General features: G+C 43.0%; 2 protein-coding genes across 3 annotated transcripts; one reads left to right on the top strand and one right to left on the bottom strand.

Moving 5' to 3' along the window:
- Positions 1 to 208: 208 nt before the first annotated feature.
- Positions 209 to 7,168, bottom strand: mau2 (MAU2 sister chromatid cohesion factor). The gene is made up of 18 exons (XM_076039237.1): positions 6,870 to 7,168; positions 6,470 to 6,553; positions 6,176 to 6,271; positions 5,868 to 5,962; positions 5,356 to 5,383; positions 5,022 to 5,177; positions 4,744 to 4,890; positions 4,270 to 4,360; positions 4,050 to 4,153; positions 3,845 to 3,922; positions 3,648 to 3,713; positions 3,452 to 3,535; positions 3,005 to 3,054; positions 2,817 to 2,894; positions 2,616 to 2,727; positions 2,088 to 2,178; positions 1,650 to 1,777; positions 209 to 1,537 (listed from the first exon to the last, which is right to left on the bottom strand). Exons 1-18 carry the CDS (start codon positions 7,101 to 7,103, stop codon positions 1,463 to 1,465), a joined length of 1,797 nt encoding a protein of 598 aa, XP_075895352.1. The 5' UTR covers positions 7,104 to 7,168; the 3' UTR covers positions 209 to 1,462.
- A 977-nt stretch (positions 7,169 to 8,145) lies between these two features.
- On the top strand, positions 8,146 to 13,820 carry LOC142897227 (mitochondrial coenzyme A transporter SLC25A42-like). 2 transcript variants are annotated; one of them, XM_076039380.1, is made up of 8 exons: positions 8,146 to 8,468; positions 8,827 to 8,996; positions 10,187 to 10,298; positions 10,594 to 10,619; positions 10,819 to 10,985; positions 12,106 to 12,222; positions 12,310 to 12,461; positions 12,555 to 13,820. In XM_076039380.1, the coding sequence occupies exons 2-8, from the start codon at positions 8,910 to 8,912 to the stop codon at positions 12,878 to 12,880; spliced, it is 987 nt and encodes a 328-aa protein (XP_075895495.1). In that variant the 5' UTR covers positions 8,146 to 8,468; positions 8,827 to 8,909; the 3' UTR covers positions 12,881 to 13,820. The 2 variants fall into 2 exon arrangements, with proteins under 2 accessions (XP_075895495.1, XP_075895494.1); XM_076039379.1 differs by having other exon boundaries at positions 8,148 to 8,468; positions 8,846 to 8,996.
- The last annotated feature ends 2,467 nt before the right edge of the window (positions 13,821 to 16,287 follow it).

Below are 16,287 nucleotides of genomic sequence, written 5' to 3'. Positions count from 1 at the left end.
TGTGACATGCTGTATCTTAAAGAAAGGGCCTCTGAAATGAAACCATACTCTGCAGGCATATCTTTGCGCTTCAGCACCACCTAGTGGACGTTGAACTAAAAAAACAGGAGTAGACGGTAACTTCCGCGCTAAGCCACTTCGTTCCACCCTGAAATTATTTCTTTCAACAACGGGCTTCACAATCACAGACAGGGATCAACAAATTACAAAATTTCAATCATACTTTTATTGGAAAATTGAAAACAATGTAAGCGTTAAAAACATAGGCATTAGATAGAATATGGCTAGTACTCAAGCTTAACCTGTGTCCTTACAGAGTACCTTAAATACCAAGCGTTGAGATTTTCTACATAGGATAGCTAAAAATACATATCACACTTTACTAAATTGACTTTATAAAATGTCACTGTACAATAAAGGTTCAACGAGTGGCAAGTCTATATAAACATATTGTAAAGAAACCTTTTAGTCGAACTATCAAGAGAAGCTGATATTACAAATAAACCAAGCCAACTTTTGGATGTCTGAAGATTACTGTCGGCTCCAAAAGTAGAAAAGAAAAAAATTAATACAGAGAGGAACTTAATATATTATACTTAAAAAGCATACATTAGTTATGAGAGTTGTTTAAAGGGTGTGTTGTTACCCCCGTAGCCACAAAATGAAAATGAAAATATAGACGTATTTCACCAGAGCTCATTAACAGACCCGACAAAAGGCATATTCTGGTCCATAAAAGAGCCGCACCTTGTGAACTGTGCACTGTCCTAATATAAAGTACATTGCCGAATTGTACTGTGAAACATTTTTGCTGAAAGATAACCGTGTTAAAATATATATTACAAGATGTCTCTCTATTTTCTTTTCATCTGTGAGTCGTGTGTGCAAAAACAAAACAAAACAAAATCCTCTAGCATTAAATTATTGTTAGGTCAGAAACTAGTGTACAGGGAGTCCACATCAGTAACTTCCATGCATGAGAAACAACAGAGTCCGTAAAAAAAAGGCAGGATGTAAAATATTTACCAACAGTTACAAAAATATTGACATGAATAAATTAATTTCCTCTACATTTCATGGACGCCCCTCGACACGCCGTCTCGCTTTCTCCTGCCCAACAAATGGGAGTGGAAGCGGGAAAACTGAGAGAGGAGCCGTTTATATGTCACCGTGTGTCCTTTGCTACTCTAAATCACGTAATAATAAAGTTCAGGCCTGCCCGCCCGCCCGCCCGCCCCTCCCCCGCCTGCCAGCGGGGAGGGGCGTGACGCACGTGTACGCTTCTATTGGCTGCAGTTCGGCGACAATGCAAACGCAGTAGCAGACAACCGGGGGTGGTGGAGGGGGAGCAGCGTGGAGAAGCAAAAACAATCCTCTCGAATCTCAGCTACAGTGGTCTCAAAGCAGGTCGCTGGGCATCAATCTGCTACTGGTAATGACGTGTCTGCCTGCCGTCGCGTCCTCATAGCAGGCTTGCGAGGCTGGTGGTCGGGCCGTTCTGGGCTTGGATCTGGACCGGCGGCGGTCCGTCGGTCCACTGGAAAACAGGGAGAAGAGGTGAAATCAGCCGGACGGGCGACAGTGAGAGGTTGAAGAACAGCGAGCGATGCGGGTGAAGGTGGACAGTGAGGTTTTTCTGTGCAACATACACTGATGAGGTTGTGCTCTGGGAGGCTACACGCGGCGATGTGGTCCTGCAGCAGCTGCTGGGAGAAGTTCTGGTGCATCTGCGCTGCTTCGTGGGCATCCATTGTGTTTCCCAGGGCCTTGTTTAAGTCTACACACACAACACACAAACAGTCAACAACTATTGCTTTTTATCACAATTTTTATGGCTTTTTCACTTATTATTCTAGTAATGTATGTAATGTTTTTTTATTAGACTAACTGCATTCTTTAACTGACTCGGGGAAACGCACAAAGAATTCCGATGTACGTGTTTTAACCTGTTTTTAATTTGTACAAATGGCAATAAATATCCATCTAGCAACTCTTAATGAGTTGGGAAGCGTCATTGGCACACCTTCAAATTTTATTTGACAACGAAACTGACATCGTGTCTGAACAAGGTCAGGAAAACCACGCACCTTTGAGCAGCGCCGAGGACCAGAGCTGAACGGACATGTCAGGAATCTTGCTGGCCAGCTGCATGGCAGGGACCACCATGTTGTTGCTTTCCTAAGTGACAGACAGACAACTGTTCAGAGAACTTCATGGGGATAAAACATTGATTAAAAACTTAATGACACTGAAGGGAGTCTATGCAATAAAACTCTACAAGAGATTTTTTTTCTGGGTTCAGTTTAATCCAAAAAAGCCACTAACAAAGTGAACACCGTGACTTTAATCAACATGAATACATCAAATAAATACTGGATGGTACTCGAGTAGTTTGAAATATACTTTCTGTAAGTCTTTGTTATATTATTGATATTTCTATGACAGTTTATTTCTCTGCCATAACACACTTCTCAATCTGAACTTGATGCCCTCTTCTTTCTTTTTTTTTCCTTTCAAAATAAAGCCTCATTTGTTTGATGAGAACTAAACTAGATGTTTTTTTTCCTGGCACTGAAGTGAATAATGTAAAGCACTGTTATACTGATCCGTCTTACTCTGTGGTTGCCCAGCACGTAGAAGATGTGGCCTAGCAGAACCAGGGAGCACGCAGTCAGTCTGTTCAGGTCCTCTGCGTTCGACATTTTCAAGGTTTCCCTCAGAAAACGCCTGCGGCACAACAAAGTACACACGTGTTAACATTTGGACAAAGTAACTTGTGTCGTGTTGTCACGGGAGTATTTTAAGACGCAGCATACTTGGCCTCGTTGTAGCGTCCTTGGAAGAAGGACAGTAGTCCTCTGATGTAGAAGGCAGCAGCACGGAGGCAATGAGAGCTGAATACACAACAAGAACACGGCAAGTTTAAAACACTGTCAAGAGTTCATCAGGGTGCCTTTTGTTGCAAACTCAGGCTTCAATAACAACACAAACTAGCGTCACCTACCTGACTGGGAAGTTGTGGTCTGGGTTTATTCTCTCCAAGAGGCTGTACAGCTGCAGAAGTGATTGGGACAGTGAGGCATGGCAGTACAATGCAGCTCCAAAAAAGATGATTTCCAATTTTTTAGGACAACATCACTCTCTAGTGGTCAAACTAGGAAATGGCAATACTATGTACTACATTGCAGCTAGCTGTTCACACAGATGCTATGATGTGCAATCACACTTCTCCATACAGATCATACACAATATGGCATATGACAAGACTGAGCTCACACAAGGAACAACACAATGTTTCACTGAGGATAGAAGCATTCTATGCTGCCAAAAAAAGCTCCACTCCACCACCTTCCTACGTCTGGACTTGTTTAAAAACAGCTCCATCACAGCGTCAGCAGCAAAATAAGCAGCGCTACTGTATCATGGTGTTTTTTCTCCCCCACAAACTCACCTCTTGGTGTCTGTTTCCTTCCCTGATGTAGACACTGGCCAGGTTGGTTACAATGTATGTCCACAGCTCCTGGTGTGTAGTGAGCTGGAAAACAACAGGCAACGTGTGTGAGACAAGAGAAGGGATCATCGGTTGCAGCAGTGAAAATTAAAAAAAAAAAAAAAAAAAAAAGTAGCATAAATCACTCCGGACTCACCCGCAAGGCTGTGGTGAACTGTGCCTCTGCGTTATCCATGCAGTTGACTGAGATACAGTAGAGGCCCTGAGGAAGGCAGTAAAGACAAAACCATTTAATCATTCGACATCAAACGCACAGACGAGTCGCACTGGTTTCTTTCTTGCGCTGGCACCCCCGGATGACTCCACTACAGAAACTTTGCTGTTTCTACTCACGAGGAGGGTGTGGAGCTGAGCAGCATGGTTAGTGAACAGCCTGGGGGACTGCTGGCACAGCTGGCACACCTGCGAGATCTGAGGGCAGAAGACAACGAGTCACAGTGAGAGGGGACGGCACTGCAGGAAGGTTTAATCAACTACTAACATATATTTATCAAATAACTTGATGTGTGAATGACCATAGCATGGCTTTCCATTGTACCTCTTGCAAAGCGGTAGCCTTGTGGCCAGTGACAAGCCGGCACATGATAATATGCTCCAGTAGAATGACTTGGAAGGTAGAGAGGATGGGACTGCAGTCCAACACTGCAACACAGTGATCAAAATGTTGACGACTTACCACAAATACGTTTTGGATGGAAATATATTTCAAGAAGTACATTTCTTAAAAAATAGAAAGGAAAAAAAAAACACCCACTCACTTTTTAGTTTCTCTAGTTGCATGAGAGCCTTGTCTGTGTATTTCTGGGCTTTCTCCAAGTAGCCTGCTTGCATGGAGTGCATAACTGTCACCTACAAAGATTATTAAAAAAAAAAAAAAAAAGAACACAGACAGTATGAACACATCATTTAACACAGTGCATCCAAAATTATGTCACAATCCACAATGAAGGCCCTTGTTTAGCAAAGGAATGTATGGCAGATGAGTGGGCACAGGCTAATTTACACACACACAGGTCAGTTTATATCGGTTAGAGCCTAGGCCAGGGCCAAATGCCACGCGAAGCCACAGCCTGTGTACGCACATCTGAACAGACTGACTTGTAGCAAGATGAGACAGAGCGCAGCATAGTGGCCATTGAGAAAGAAAGTTCGAGCCAACCAGATTTAGAACTAGATTTGTTTTTTTTGGGAGCAGAGCATAAATGTCCTCACTGCACAAACAGTGACCTTACCAAGTAAACAAGGACACACATGTGCTCCTTGGGCAGCCAGTGGAAGAGGTCAGCCGGGTTACTGGGGAGAATTTCATCATCGTGGAGTGTAGAAATCGTCTGGATGCATTGCTGCAGCTGCTTCAGACACGGCTTGACGCTTTTTACCTGAGAACACACGGTACTGTCAATTACACTGTGAGCTGACCCTATCAGACTAAAACAGATCTAATTTGTTGACAAGCACTGGATACTTCCAGCACTACAAACAATCAAGTCTTTCAGATTGGTTTTGCTACCTGTCCAGCGTCCAGGTAGTGTGTGACCTGAAGTACCAGGAAGAAGACCCTCAGCGACTCTTTCTGGATGGGATTTCCCTGCCAGTTTTCCACAATCGTCCCGCACAGTGTGAGAAGAGGGTGCACTTCACCGAGCTTTCTCTCCATAAGCAACAACTAGAAGAAAAGAAAGTTACACAGCATATGAAAATATTCCTGAGGTCTCTCGCATGGGTTTTAATGTACAAGACAGAAAAGTATTTTTGACATGCCCTTCAATGAGTCACCGTTCATCAAAGCATTACACAAGTTTTGACACTAGACCAACAAAAATTAAGCCGAGCAGGTGACTCACCATTCCTTTACTGAGGAGAAACAACGCCCTATAACAGAAAAAAAAAGCAAAGTCAAAAAGTGTCCAAGGGCAAGAGTGCAAGTGTTTATAATATTGTCAAAACATCATTTTCACAAAGATGAGAGATTTAGAAGCTTTGTAATCTCTTATTTCGGTCACCCACTAGTTTGCATGAGCCATCATGAAAATAACATGAGGGGGGAACTTTTTTTTTTTAAATTTGGGTGTCCAAAAAAGTATTTGGTAGCAATTTTACTTCATAAAACTTTAGACAAAAAACAGACTGTTAATAGAGCAGGGGGAAAAAAAAACGAAGAACAGCAGAATACCCAATCTGATCACAGTCAACAAAAGCTGAAATAACTCTTTGATAGTGAAGTTCAGGGAAGTTAGATAAACTCATGATTTTTCATGAGGGCAGGTCTCTTCTGTTCTTGTGTGGCCAAGTTCTAGTGTCTAATTTGAAAAGAAAGAATCCATAGCAGGCAGGATGAGGAGTGGCTGACATTTACCTTGTATACTCTGAGCCAACCACTCGGGCATATTCAGCTCCAACTCCCAGTAGGTCACAAGCTGACACTAAGTCTTTCTCCAGAGTATGAAGTTGCTGAGAGAGAAAAGTAACATTCAAGTCAATGCCGCTGGCTCTTTTGATCTTCAGTCTCTGAGGAAAATAAAATACCAAAGTAACAACTCCAAATATTAAAAGAAGAAGAAATCATTCAATGTCGTGTTTGTCTTCCCTGTCCAACCCGCATGTAAACAAACAGATAACTAAAAAAATAAAATTAAAATAAAACGTGTGTGAAATGATACATACTGCCAACTGGAACAGCAATCTGCAGTGCCAGTACGGTGTTTGTTGGGAGATCTGGATCGCTTTGCGTAGGAGGGGTTTTGCAGAATCCACCAAATTCTGAGAATGAATGCCACAGCATCGATAATAAGCATCAAATACAGCGGCACACAACAAATACTGCATCATTGGACCCAAGAGCGTCACTTTGTAACTTCGTGCTACTAGCCGGTGAATGCGCGGCTATGCTAAAGTTACTAACAAGCTATAAACATAGTAGACCCACGTAAATGTTGCCCCAAAATTAGCGTGGCTTACCTGTTGGCAGAAGAGCTCCGACAAAATACTGGCAGCTTCAAATTTAACATCTTCGAACTGAGGGACTTGTTGAGATATATACCACTGCAAAAAGGAAAAGAGAAGGGATGTTAGCGGCGTCAGATTGTCGCTGTTAGCACTCTATATGGAGATATTCTACCGCTAATCCCCACAGCGGCTCAAATGGTTAGCAAGAGAAAAAACGAAAGCGGAAACCACTGGTTCACACGAAAAAAAGGCTATATAAAATACAACATTTAAAACCTCGTAGCAATTCTGGCTTTTCTAAAAGAAACAAAATATAAGAATATCCGCCGTTTCCTGCTGCCGCCGCTTCCGGCCTACTCCCAGTCCCCACTCGGGTTCATCCTCGCTCTTTCCTACGCCGAGCGTCCCTCACCGCTTTCTCTAGGTGGCTGCGGGCCAGCTCGCTGTTCTTGGTGTGATGGTAGAGAACCGAGCCGAGCTGAAGGTGTGTCCGGGCCTCGATTCTCTGTGGAGGTTTGAACTGAAACACCGCCTGCAGACAGTGCACACAGAGCCGAATTTTGGGTGGACTGGACGTTCGGAAATGCTCCGCAAAGCCGAGAAGGGCGAGATACCAGCGTTCCGGGGCCTCTACGTTTGACGCCATTTTCCCCGACAACAACAAGTTTTTCTGCGCTGTGGCCAGACTGCCGGGTTGCCAGGTCCGGCTGCCTGCGACCCCCACAGCCTGGCGTAAACTTCAAAATCCTCCCCCCTTGTCAGACTTTCTACATTTGATTGATATTTACCTAAAATAACTTTACACACTGCAGTAAAATCTTTGAAATAACGCCTCATGATTAAGCATCTTGGTGAGAATATCCAGGCTACCCGAAGAAAAGAAATACAATTTATTCTCCATTCAAACCACTTTACTTGTGTTTTAAGTTTCTTCAGCTGAACAAGCACAACAACAGTATTTAATTTCACTCTTTTGTGTATTCTAGTTTATGTCGTAATTTCTATGTACCTAAAACAATTTAATTACCAAAACAGCATATGCTTAAAATGTGTTGAACTTTTAGGCTTTATCAAAGAACACCAGATTACTGTGTATTTATCTGTATCAAATGATTACACACACATATAATATACATAACCGAAGCTGAAGAGAACTTGAATGAAGAAATGTATAAGTCGAATGTAATACAACATACTTATCTCATTAGTGCAATAATATATTATGGCTACTAATTGCAAATTGCACGAGAAATAAGATTTCTTTTCCACGGCTGAAACATGTTTTGTTTAAAAAAAAAATGTACATATATATATATATACATATATATATATATATATATATATATATATATACATATATATATATATATATATATATATATATATATATATATATATATATATATATATATATATATATATATATATATATATATATATGTACATTTTTTTTTATATATATATATAAATAAATAAATATATATATATTTGTTTTCTGTTATGCTTAGTGTGAATACGACAGAGTATCTGCCTTCTAAACAAATATTCAATCAGAACAATTTAGTTTTTCCCACACGTCAGAAGTAAAATATCTGGCAACTCTGTGTTGACAAAATCCCACGATACTTCCCCCGTAACACGAGATTTGCTTGTGGGTATTGTAGTCCAAAACAGTGGGATAGGCAGGCTGTCCCAGTTCTTTTCTTTTTTTTTTAAGACCTTGAAAAGCCCAAATAATCTTGTGCACGTCGCCACACTGCTGCACAGTTTCCTCTTAGGCGTTGAGATATATATAGACAACACATAGCCGCGGCCTGACACCTGTCTTTTACGATCAGCTATCCTAAGCAGTGTCAACGACGTGAAGAGGGGGAAATAAGGAAGACATGCAGTGTGTTGCAAGTTATTGAAGGAGCAGCCTGCAGCGAGGGTTCAAGAAATGTGTACAGCGCTCTCCGTGGATTGATTTATCAACACCAAGATTTCTACACGAGGCCGAACGCATTTAAAGGTAAATACGCGTCATATAATTGCGATCGGGTTTAGATTTGGCGCTAGTGATGGGAATAATAAATAAACAATATGTCAACTAAAATCCCGACTTAAGTGGGGTTATTAAAAGGAGCGGCTAGGATGTCAACTCTGATCTGCTGTGTGGAAATGCAGAAAATAGGCCAGATATTGATGATTAACAATCACGGACGGTGTATTTGATTTTGTGTGCTCGACGGCTCAGTGTAAACAGCGGAGCTTCGTGTTTACATGGACGTGGGTGTTTTTTTTTTTTTTTCACGTCACTGCGACATTACAGGTGGGCTTCCGTGTTGTTGTTGTTTGTTTTGTTTTTTTTATCGTTTGTCATTCACACGTTTCCACACTTCCATACAGTTGCCTCTTCCCTGGATGAGTGTGTGACGGTCCGTGGGGCTGACCATCTGCACAGGGAGCACATATGGCCCATCGTGTTGACGAGCACAAGGGCCGCCTGCCTGTGGCCCAGGCCACCGTGCTGGCCCTGCCACCCAGCAGCCAGGCAAAGGTGAGTTTCCCCGGCCGCTCTGACTGTACTGATGAAATGGAAATAATCTGCTGAAAACACAATGGTTTGTGTTGCATTGGATCATTTTAGACCGAGGATTACAAAAATAAGAACATTTGGAAGAAAACATTTTTGAAATAGCGTGAAAGGACATTGGTGTGGTGCCAATTAATTTGTCGCTTTGTCTTGTGATCCTTGCGCAGCAAACAAACCATTGTGTGTGTTCAGGTTTTGCATGTTTGTTTGTTTTGTTTTTTTTTCTTTTTTTCTGAAGGGCATGGCACTGCGAGTATGCCGTGCTAAATAGGGGCCAGCTAATCTCAAGCAGGGACTGTTCCTTGCTAGTTGGAAGCATTGCGTAAACAGGGACGTAATAGGTCTCAGCTTTCCACAGAACTCCACATCTGGAAAGTTTTTCAAACTAATTTAATTATGCATTTGTTTTTCTATCGTTTGACTCGTGCAGCTCAGACTTAGATTGGTCGATCAAATCCACGTTCAATACCTGCAGGTTCATGCGTACTGATTTCACGCTGCATTATTGATCCAGTAGTACAGTGAAAAAAAAGTGCATTATGTTTGTCTGAGTGGCAGGGGTGTAAGAGTATGTATAGCTGTAGAAGAAGTACATTTTTTCTAATAGTACTTAGTAGTGAGAGGAAGTAGCTCACCACTCTTAGATAAAAAGCACGTGAGACCTCCAGAACTAGGTCTTCACTCAGCGCATTGCAAAACGTGTTTTTTTTTTGGTGGTGACTCATGCCAGCTGCTCTCCTTTTTCCTCCTTATCTACAACTGGGTGTGTTTATTGGGTCCAACTCTTCCTTGCAGCTAAATGAATGCTAACGTGTGTGTTTACACGACTGCACACACGTGCACCAACTCACACGGCCCCGCATCCCCTCAAGCGAGCCATTATTATCTTTTTTGAGATTGTGCTCAAAAAAGAGTTGAGTCAAACTCGCCATTTGGTCGCACACACCCACATTAGTTCTTAAAATCACAACATATCTTCACTAAAAATATGGAGGGATTTTTGTGCGCAATGAATTTTAAACACATGCGCACAATCATTGCGCGTGAGGTCGTAAAGATATGTCACGTTATCTCAGGGGTCGCCGTTGGTCACAATAACGTGACTGAGCATCCACAGGCGTGCAGATATCAAACGTGTCTTTGTGTCCAAACAGGACTTGAGGCCCAGATCGAGTGCACTGGAATCTCTGCTGTGCGGGGCCTTTGCTGGGGCCATTGCCAAAACTGTCATCGCACCACTGGATCGTACCAAGATCATTTTCCAAGGCAAGAATTAAAAAAAAAACAAAAAGACCCTTGTCCAAAACCTACAGCCTAGATATTATGCAAGTGACTTAAACCTGTCTCTGTTCAGACTTTCAATGAGTGGTGGACCTGTTTTTAACTAGCCGTTAATCCTCTTAGTAGATGTTTAGCCTGCTGTGTGCGTGCGTGTGTGTGTGTGTGTGTGTGTGTGTGTGTGTGTGTGTGTGTGTGTGTGTGTGTGTGTGTGTGTGTGCATGCGTGTTTGTTGTCGGCCTTATGCTTTGCTTACACTTTGCCCCTTTATGTTTTCTAACAGTGTCCTCCAAGAGATTCTCTGCCAAGGTGAGTTTTGGCCTCTGTCTAATCATTTATTAGGTCACTACAGAGAGCAAGAGACAACTAATAATAAATATAATACACACACACACACACACACACACACACACACACACACACACACACACACACACACCGTTGAATGCCAGCACCTCCTCAACGCTGCTCTGCTCCTCTCTTTCCAATCCACCATGCACTCGGCCAGGAGGCGTTCAGGCTCATCTACTGCTCTTACATGAAGGACGGGGTGCTGAGCCTTTGGAGGGGGAACTCTGCCACCATGGTGAGGGTCATGCCCTACGCAGCCATCCAGTTCTGCTCACACGAGCAGTACAAGACGCAGCTGGGAGGCTACTACGGCTACCAGGGCAAGTAAGTATAAATGGGCTGCACTTGATGTAGCACGGGGGACAAAGCCTCTCGTTCACCCACTCACGCATTCAACGAAAGGCGGCTGCTGCCGTGCAAAGCGCTACCGACTGAGCCACAGCCGCTGCTGACAGTCTTTCATTACGTGCATATAAGCAGTGCCAAAATATCAGCTCAGTAGCACACTGAACTCAGAGAGGGAACACAGCAAATATTCTACAAATAAATAAACCGGACCATCAGCAGGTCATCAGTGTGGACATGCCAGAATACTGACCAGTACACCAGGAGGCCAATGTCCAGCCCCGTGCCCGGCACGCAGGGGCGGCGTGCGCAGCGCATGCATGGTGCAGAGCTCTGTTTATTTTCCTGCATTCTGGACAGTTCCTAGCCTGAACAGGCCCAGGAGTGTTCAGATCAGTGGACGGCATGTGACGCTGTCACACAGTTGCATCTGCTGGGCAAGAAATAGAACAAAAATGATAATAATAAGCAGAGTCTCTCCAAATTAGTTAAAACTAGGGCTGTCGAAGTTAGCGCGTTAATAACGATGTTAACACGCCGAAACATTCGCTGTGCAGCAATCATTTCGCTGACTGGTCTATTTAGTGTGCGAGCCACGAGTGATCCGCGTCAAGCTGGACAGGAAGTCACGCAAAGAAACACGAGAGAATCTGGCAAATTTTCAAAATAAAAGTAATTTTCAAAAATAAAATGTTATATTTGTTTGGTTCGGAGCATTGGCTTGAGAATACCAAACCGTTTTTTTTTTTTTTTTTTTTGGGAGACTATCTGGACAGTTTAAGTAAGTAATAATTTTGGAATGTTCCAATGAAAATATAAATATTTCCACAAAGGAATTATTATTGTCCGCTCCAATTTTTCCTAGAGTATAAGAAACACAATAAATACCTCGTTAAGTTACATATAGACCAGGGTAAAAAATCTGCACTTAATTTGCGATTAATCGTGAGTTAACCCAGGACGGTAACGCCATTAATCACGATTAAAAATTTAATGGACTGAAGCCTTAGTTAAAACATGATGGTCTTTGCAAAGCTCCTGCTGCTGCACCAACTTTGTCACATTTTTAAAAAATTACAATTACTGTCTCCACCTCCAGAGCTCTTCCTCCTTTCCCACGATTCCTGGCCGGTTCTCTGGCCGGCACCACCGCCGCCATGCTGACCTACCCACTGGACACGGTGCGAGCCAGGATGGCAGTCACGGCCAAAGAGATGTGAGCACCCGGCACTTGCACGAGGGGATTTTTGTGTTTGCGCTTGAAACCAACCGACCCCTGTTTTGTTTCCACCCCCTGAAACAGGTACAGCAACATCATGCACGTCTTTGTGCGGATCTCCCAAGAGGAAGGAGTGAAGACGCTGTACAGAGGCTTCACTCCCACCATCCTGGGCGTCATCCCGTACGCAGGGATCACGTTTTTCACCTACGAGACTCTCAAAAAGCTGCACACAGGTACTCATCCGACCACAACACAAGTGTGTTTTGCAAAACCTCAACATTGTAAAGACCTTTAAACGCCCCGTCCTCCCCCCCGCCTCCTTATAGAAAAAACCAACCGGACCCAGCCGTACCCTCACGAGCGCCTGGCCTTCGGCGCCAGCGCCGGCCTGATCGGACAGTCGGCCTCCTATCCGCTGGACGTGGTGCGGCGGCGCATGCAGACGGCCGGTGTGATGGGCTCGTCGTACAGCACCATCGGCGGGACCATGCGCGCCATTGTCGCCCAGGAGGGGGTCTTGCGCGGACTGTACAAGGGCCTGAGCATGAACTGGCTGAAGGGCCCCGTCGCTGTGGGCGTCAGCTTCACCACGTTCGACATCGCCCACAGCCTCCTGCTCAAGCTGCAACAGACAAACTACTTCACCCACTGAGGAGGGGTGTGTGGCCAGATTGCAATGTAAATTTCGGTTTCAGGCCCGACTAGAGGAAGGCGGCGGGGTCAGGACACGCTGGGCTGACCTCTCGCGCCGCTCACGCCCGCGTTCATGCACAGGAGGCGGATGAGTGGAGTGGACATCTGACATCTCATCATCATCATCATCATCATCATCGTCATCATCATCAGTGTCTGATCATTTAGCGCATGCACGGTCGGGGGTTTCACTGTCACAGATGGAGCGAGGAGGTTGGTGAAGAAGTGTCTTTAAAATTGTCCTTCACACAATCACAAATCAGGTACGATTACAGGTGTGCGAATCAGACGGCTACGGATATGGACTTCTGTGGGTGCGCGTGTGTTGTGTTAACAAAAAAAATATTGATTTGCACTTTATGGAGCCTACAATGTCCTTTTTAACAGAGAATGTTTTTGTTTGTTTTTTTCTTTTGTTTTTAACTTCATTGATTTAAAAAAAGAGTGGTGTAATGTTTTAAAGTGACTTATCACGCACCTGTTTTTATTGTTGTGTTTGATGGTGCTGGTGTACATTTAAACTGAGAACAAATCATTTAAAATTTGCTATTGGCAGCTTTGCACTGTTCTGCTGTCCACTCGTCAGTGATGAGGTGTGATACTATAATAATGAATGTCTATGACATGGAAGCTAATCAAGTCCAGATCAAACAAATCCACAGCAGCTAAGCTTTATTTTCACACTGCACTTGCACTGTTGAGCAGGTTTGTATTGTTGCTTTGATTCTATCGGAAGATGATGAATGAAAAATGGAATTATGCCAAAGCACTTAATGTTTTTCTGTTTCTTCACTTTAAATCTGATGTACATTTTATAGATACGGTATATTCAAAGATGTAAGTCTAACAGTATTTCAAATTCATACTACGATACAATAAAGTCTGTCTACAAACTCCGAGCAGGGACTCATTTTGTCCACTCGAGGGCGCCATGGGATAGGCAGCGCTGGTTGTGCCGCCAATGGTTTGAAAGACGAGTACAGCGATACATAGGCGCTGATTTATGTTTGCCCGTGGGTGCCCAAATTAAATGAATACCACCAAAGCGATGATTGATACAAATTCAATCTTGTTTTGAAAGGCCATCATGATTGACATTGTTGATTGAATGACATAGTTAAAAAAAAAAAAAAAAAATACGATCTACCTGAACTAGTTCAAAGTTCAGTTTACAAAGTTTAAAATGAACTAGTTCTGTTCATGGTTCATAATTGTTTTTATTTTTGAAGCAAATTCATAGTTCTTTCCTAATTTTTTCCAATATGTTGTTGTGAGCTATCATTTTTCAAAATTCCTGCCACCGCCTTATTATTTTTTTGTTTTTTAACTCTGAAACTATGTGTCAGATTTCATCTTCGTATCCAATTTTGATTCCTTATCAATTTGTCGTTGCTGTCAGGGTTTATATTAGCATGCAGGGGACAGTCCCTCAGAATATTGGCATTCCCCCAATGTTAGTCCAACACTTTGTGTACTGCCCATTCAGGCCACACCAGCTGCACCTTCACCCCTAGTTTATTCTCCAAAACTCGAGGAAAATCTTGAATGGTCTTTGAATTGTCTATAATTATTGAAACAAAAATAGAAGAGAAGTAGTAGTAGATTTTACCCACCTGGATCATCACTGACCCTTTGATTAAAAAATATATATATATTTTAAGTAACCATGCGAAGGCGTATTAACGGTGGACGCAATAGGGTCTGAGAATAGTGCCACTGCTGCCATCATTTGTTTTTGCCTCCATGACGTCGTTCGCACTTTGATGACGCATGTGACGGTGCGACTGTGGTGGCCTGTGTGTTGCCAGATTGGGTGTTTTGTCCGCTACACATAAACAGGAGCGGGAGTGATTTGACAATGACACGTCTCTCATAGCTCTCATGATTCGCACAATTATTTTCCAAATGCAGATTTCTTTGAATTGCAGATTTTCAATATGTATGTGTATATAATTGTGCAGCAATTACAAAATCTCTCTCTTTATTTCCCTCTGTGTCAGGCTGTACAAGAGGTAAAAAAAGACCTTCCCTCCTTTTCCACTAGATGGTAGCATCGAGTCTCTCTTGCCTTTGTTCTTCCAGTGCGGAGGTCAATGATCCTGTGATCAGCTCATGGCCTAAACTTGACCCGCGTCTTCTTCACGCTCACAACCGTTATCACAGTCTTCACTCTTGGGACGTATTTGACTGCAAAATACCGCCAAACACTCTTAAATGTAAACACATTTGAACCATACAAAAACACATTTAAAGTATATCTTTTCTCAAAACCAATCTAGCCAATGTCAAGCTATTTTTTTTAAAATATAGATTTTGTGTTGTTTTTTGCTGTGATGATCATCTAATAATGGGTGCAAAAATTGTTTCTGCTGTAGTTTTAAAATCACATATGCGATTATTATATCCAAACAAAGTGTAAATTAAAACCCAAGCCATCTTGAGATAAAATCCATTTATTATCTGTATGCAGAAACCAACAAGGTGGATTGTTGTAATGAACAACAAAACACACCCAGAAATCACATATGAATAATTATATTTGACGCATCACATTCATCTTTGGGTATTTTTGTTAAACAAAAGAAGAAACAAACATACCCCATTTTTCAGCCACTGACACCTTGTTTTGAAGAATAATTGCTTCAAATTTTATAGGCCTTTGAAAAATGTAAACATTGTCTTTTCTCACTGTTTGTGCAAATTTGTGTTTAAGCTTTTGAAATACACTGGAGAACTTCTATATTCCTTTGTGCTCTGTTCCACCACCTTGGCGGCGGCGTCCTCTGAGGTTCACGTCCGAGCGGTCCCGCCGTCCTCCCTCCATCCGTCCGCACGTCTCTCCCTTCGCCTGTAACGACCTTGACTTTAAGTGATGGGATATCCTGCCCACCCCACGGTGTGCAGCCACCCAGCCTGGTATGGCAAACAATCGAAACAATACCGCTGGGTGGATAACATGGTCGTAGGGTGGGTGCCTAAGAGAGGCGGCGGCAGCAGCAGGAGGAGGAGGAGGAGGTGGTGGAGGAGAGATGCTTCTTGAAGGCGCCGTTGCCATAGGTAACCCTGATCTGTGCCAGGAGAGTGGAGCCAACCATTTGCATGTATTCAAATCTTGCATGAATAATTCACTTTGAAGCCCCCGCCAGAGCGATGGGCACACAATAGCGGTTGAGCGCGCTCGCCTAAATGCTTGCAGGGCGAGTAAACACACATAAATATGGCCTTTTTTTATGTAGCCCGGAAGAAAAAAAGAAAAAGAAAAAAGAACCCAGGCTGATCCTGTGTGAGCAGGGGTCAGGAGGTTGCACGGGAAGGAATACAGGAAATAAAGCCTTTTTCCCCCGCTGCTAAATCATATTCGGATGT

Source organism: Nelusetta ayraudi, unplaced genomic scaffold (assembly GCF_046127955.1).
Source record: "Nelusetta ayraudi isolate G7.1 ecotype Tasmania unplaced genomic scaffold, CSIRO-AGI_Nayr_v1 ptg000059l, whole genome shotgun sequence".
In the NCBI taxonomy this organism is placed as follows: domain Eukaryota; kingdom Metazoa; phylum Chordata; class Actinopteri; order Tetraodontiformes; family Monacanthidae; genus Nelusetta; species Nelusetta ayraudi.
The sequence above is the reverse complement of the archived record's forward strand: the minus strand, read 5'-3'. Positions and strand labels throughout refer to the sequence as shown.

What these genes read in the sequence shown, in the direction of transcription:
- LOC142897227 (XM_076039380.1), top strand. Translation starts at nt 8,910, where the DNA reads ATGGCCCATCGTGTTGACGAGCACAAGGGCCGCCTGCCTGTGGCCCAG. An exon ending in CCAAGAGATTCTCTGCCAAG is followed by an intron (nt 10,620 to 10,818) that starts GTGAGTTTTGGC and finishes GCACTCGGCCAG; the next exon opens with GAGGCGTTCAGGCTCATCTA. An exon ending in GCAGTCACGGCCAAAGAGAT is followed by an intron (nt 12,223 to 12,309) that starts GTGAGCACCCGG and finishes CCCCTGAAACAG; the next exon opens with GTACAGCAACATCATGCACG.
- mau2 (XM_076039237.1), bottom strand. Translation starts at nt 7,103, where the DNA reads ATGGCGTCAAACGTAGAGGCCCCGGAACGCTGGTATCTCGCCCTTCTC. An exon ending in GCAGCCACCTAGAGAAAGCG is followed by an intron (nt 6,554 to 6,869) that starts GTGAGGGACGCT and finishes TCCTTTTTGCAG; the next exon opens with TGGTATATATCTCAACAAGT. An exon ending in AAGGAAACAGACACCAAGAG is followed by an intron (nt 3,055 to 3,451) that starts GTGAGTTTGTGG and finishes TCACTTCTGCAG; the next exon opens with CTGTACAGCCTCTTGGAGAG.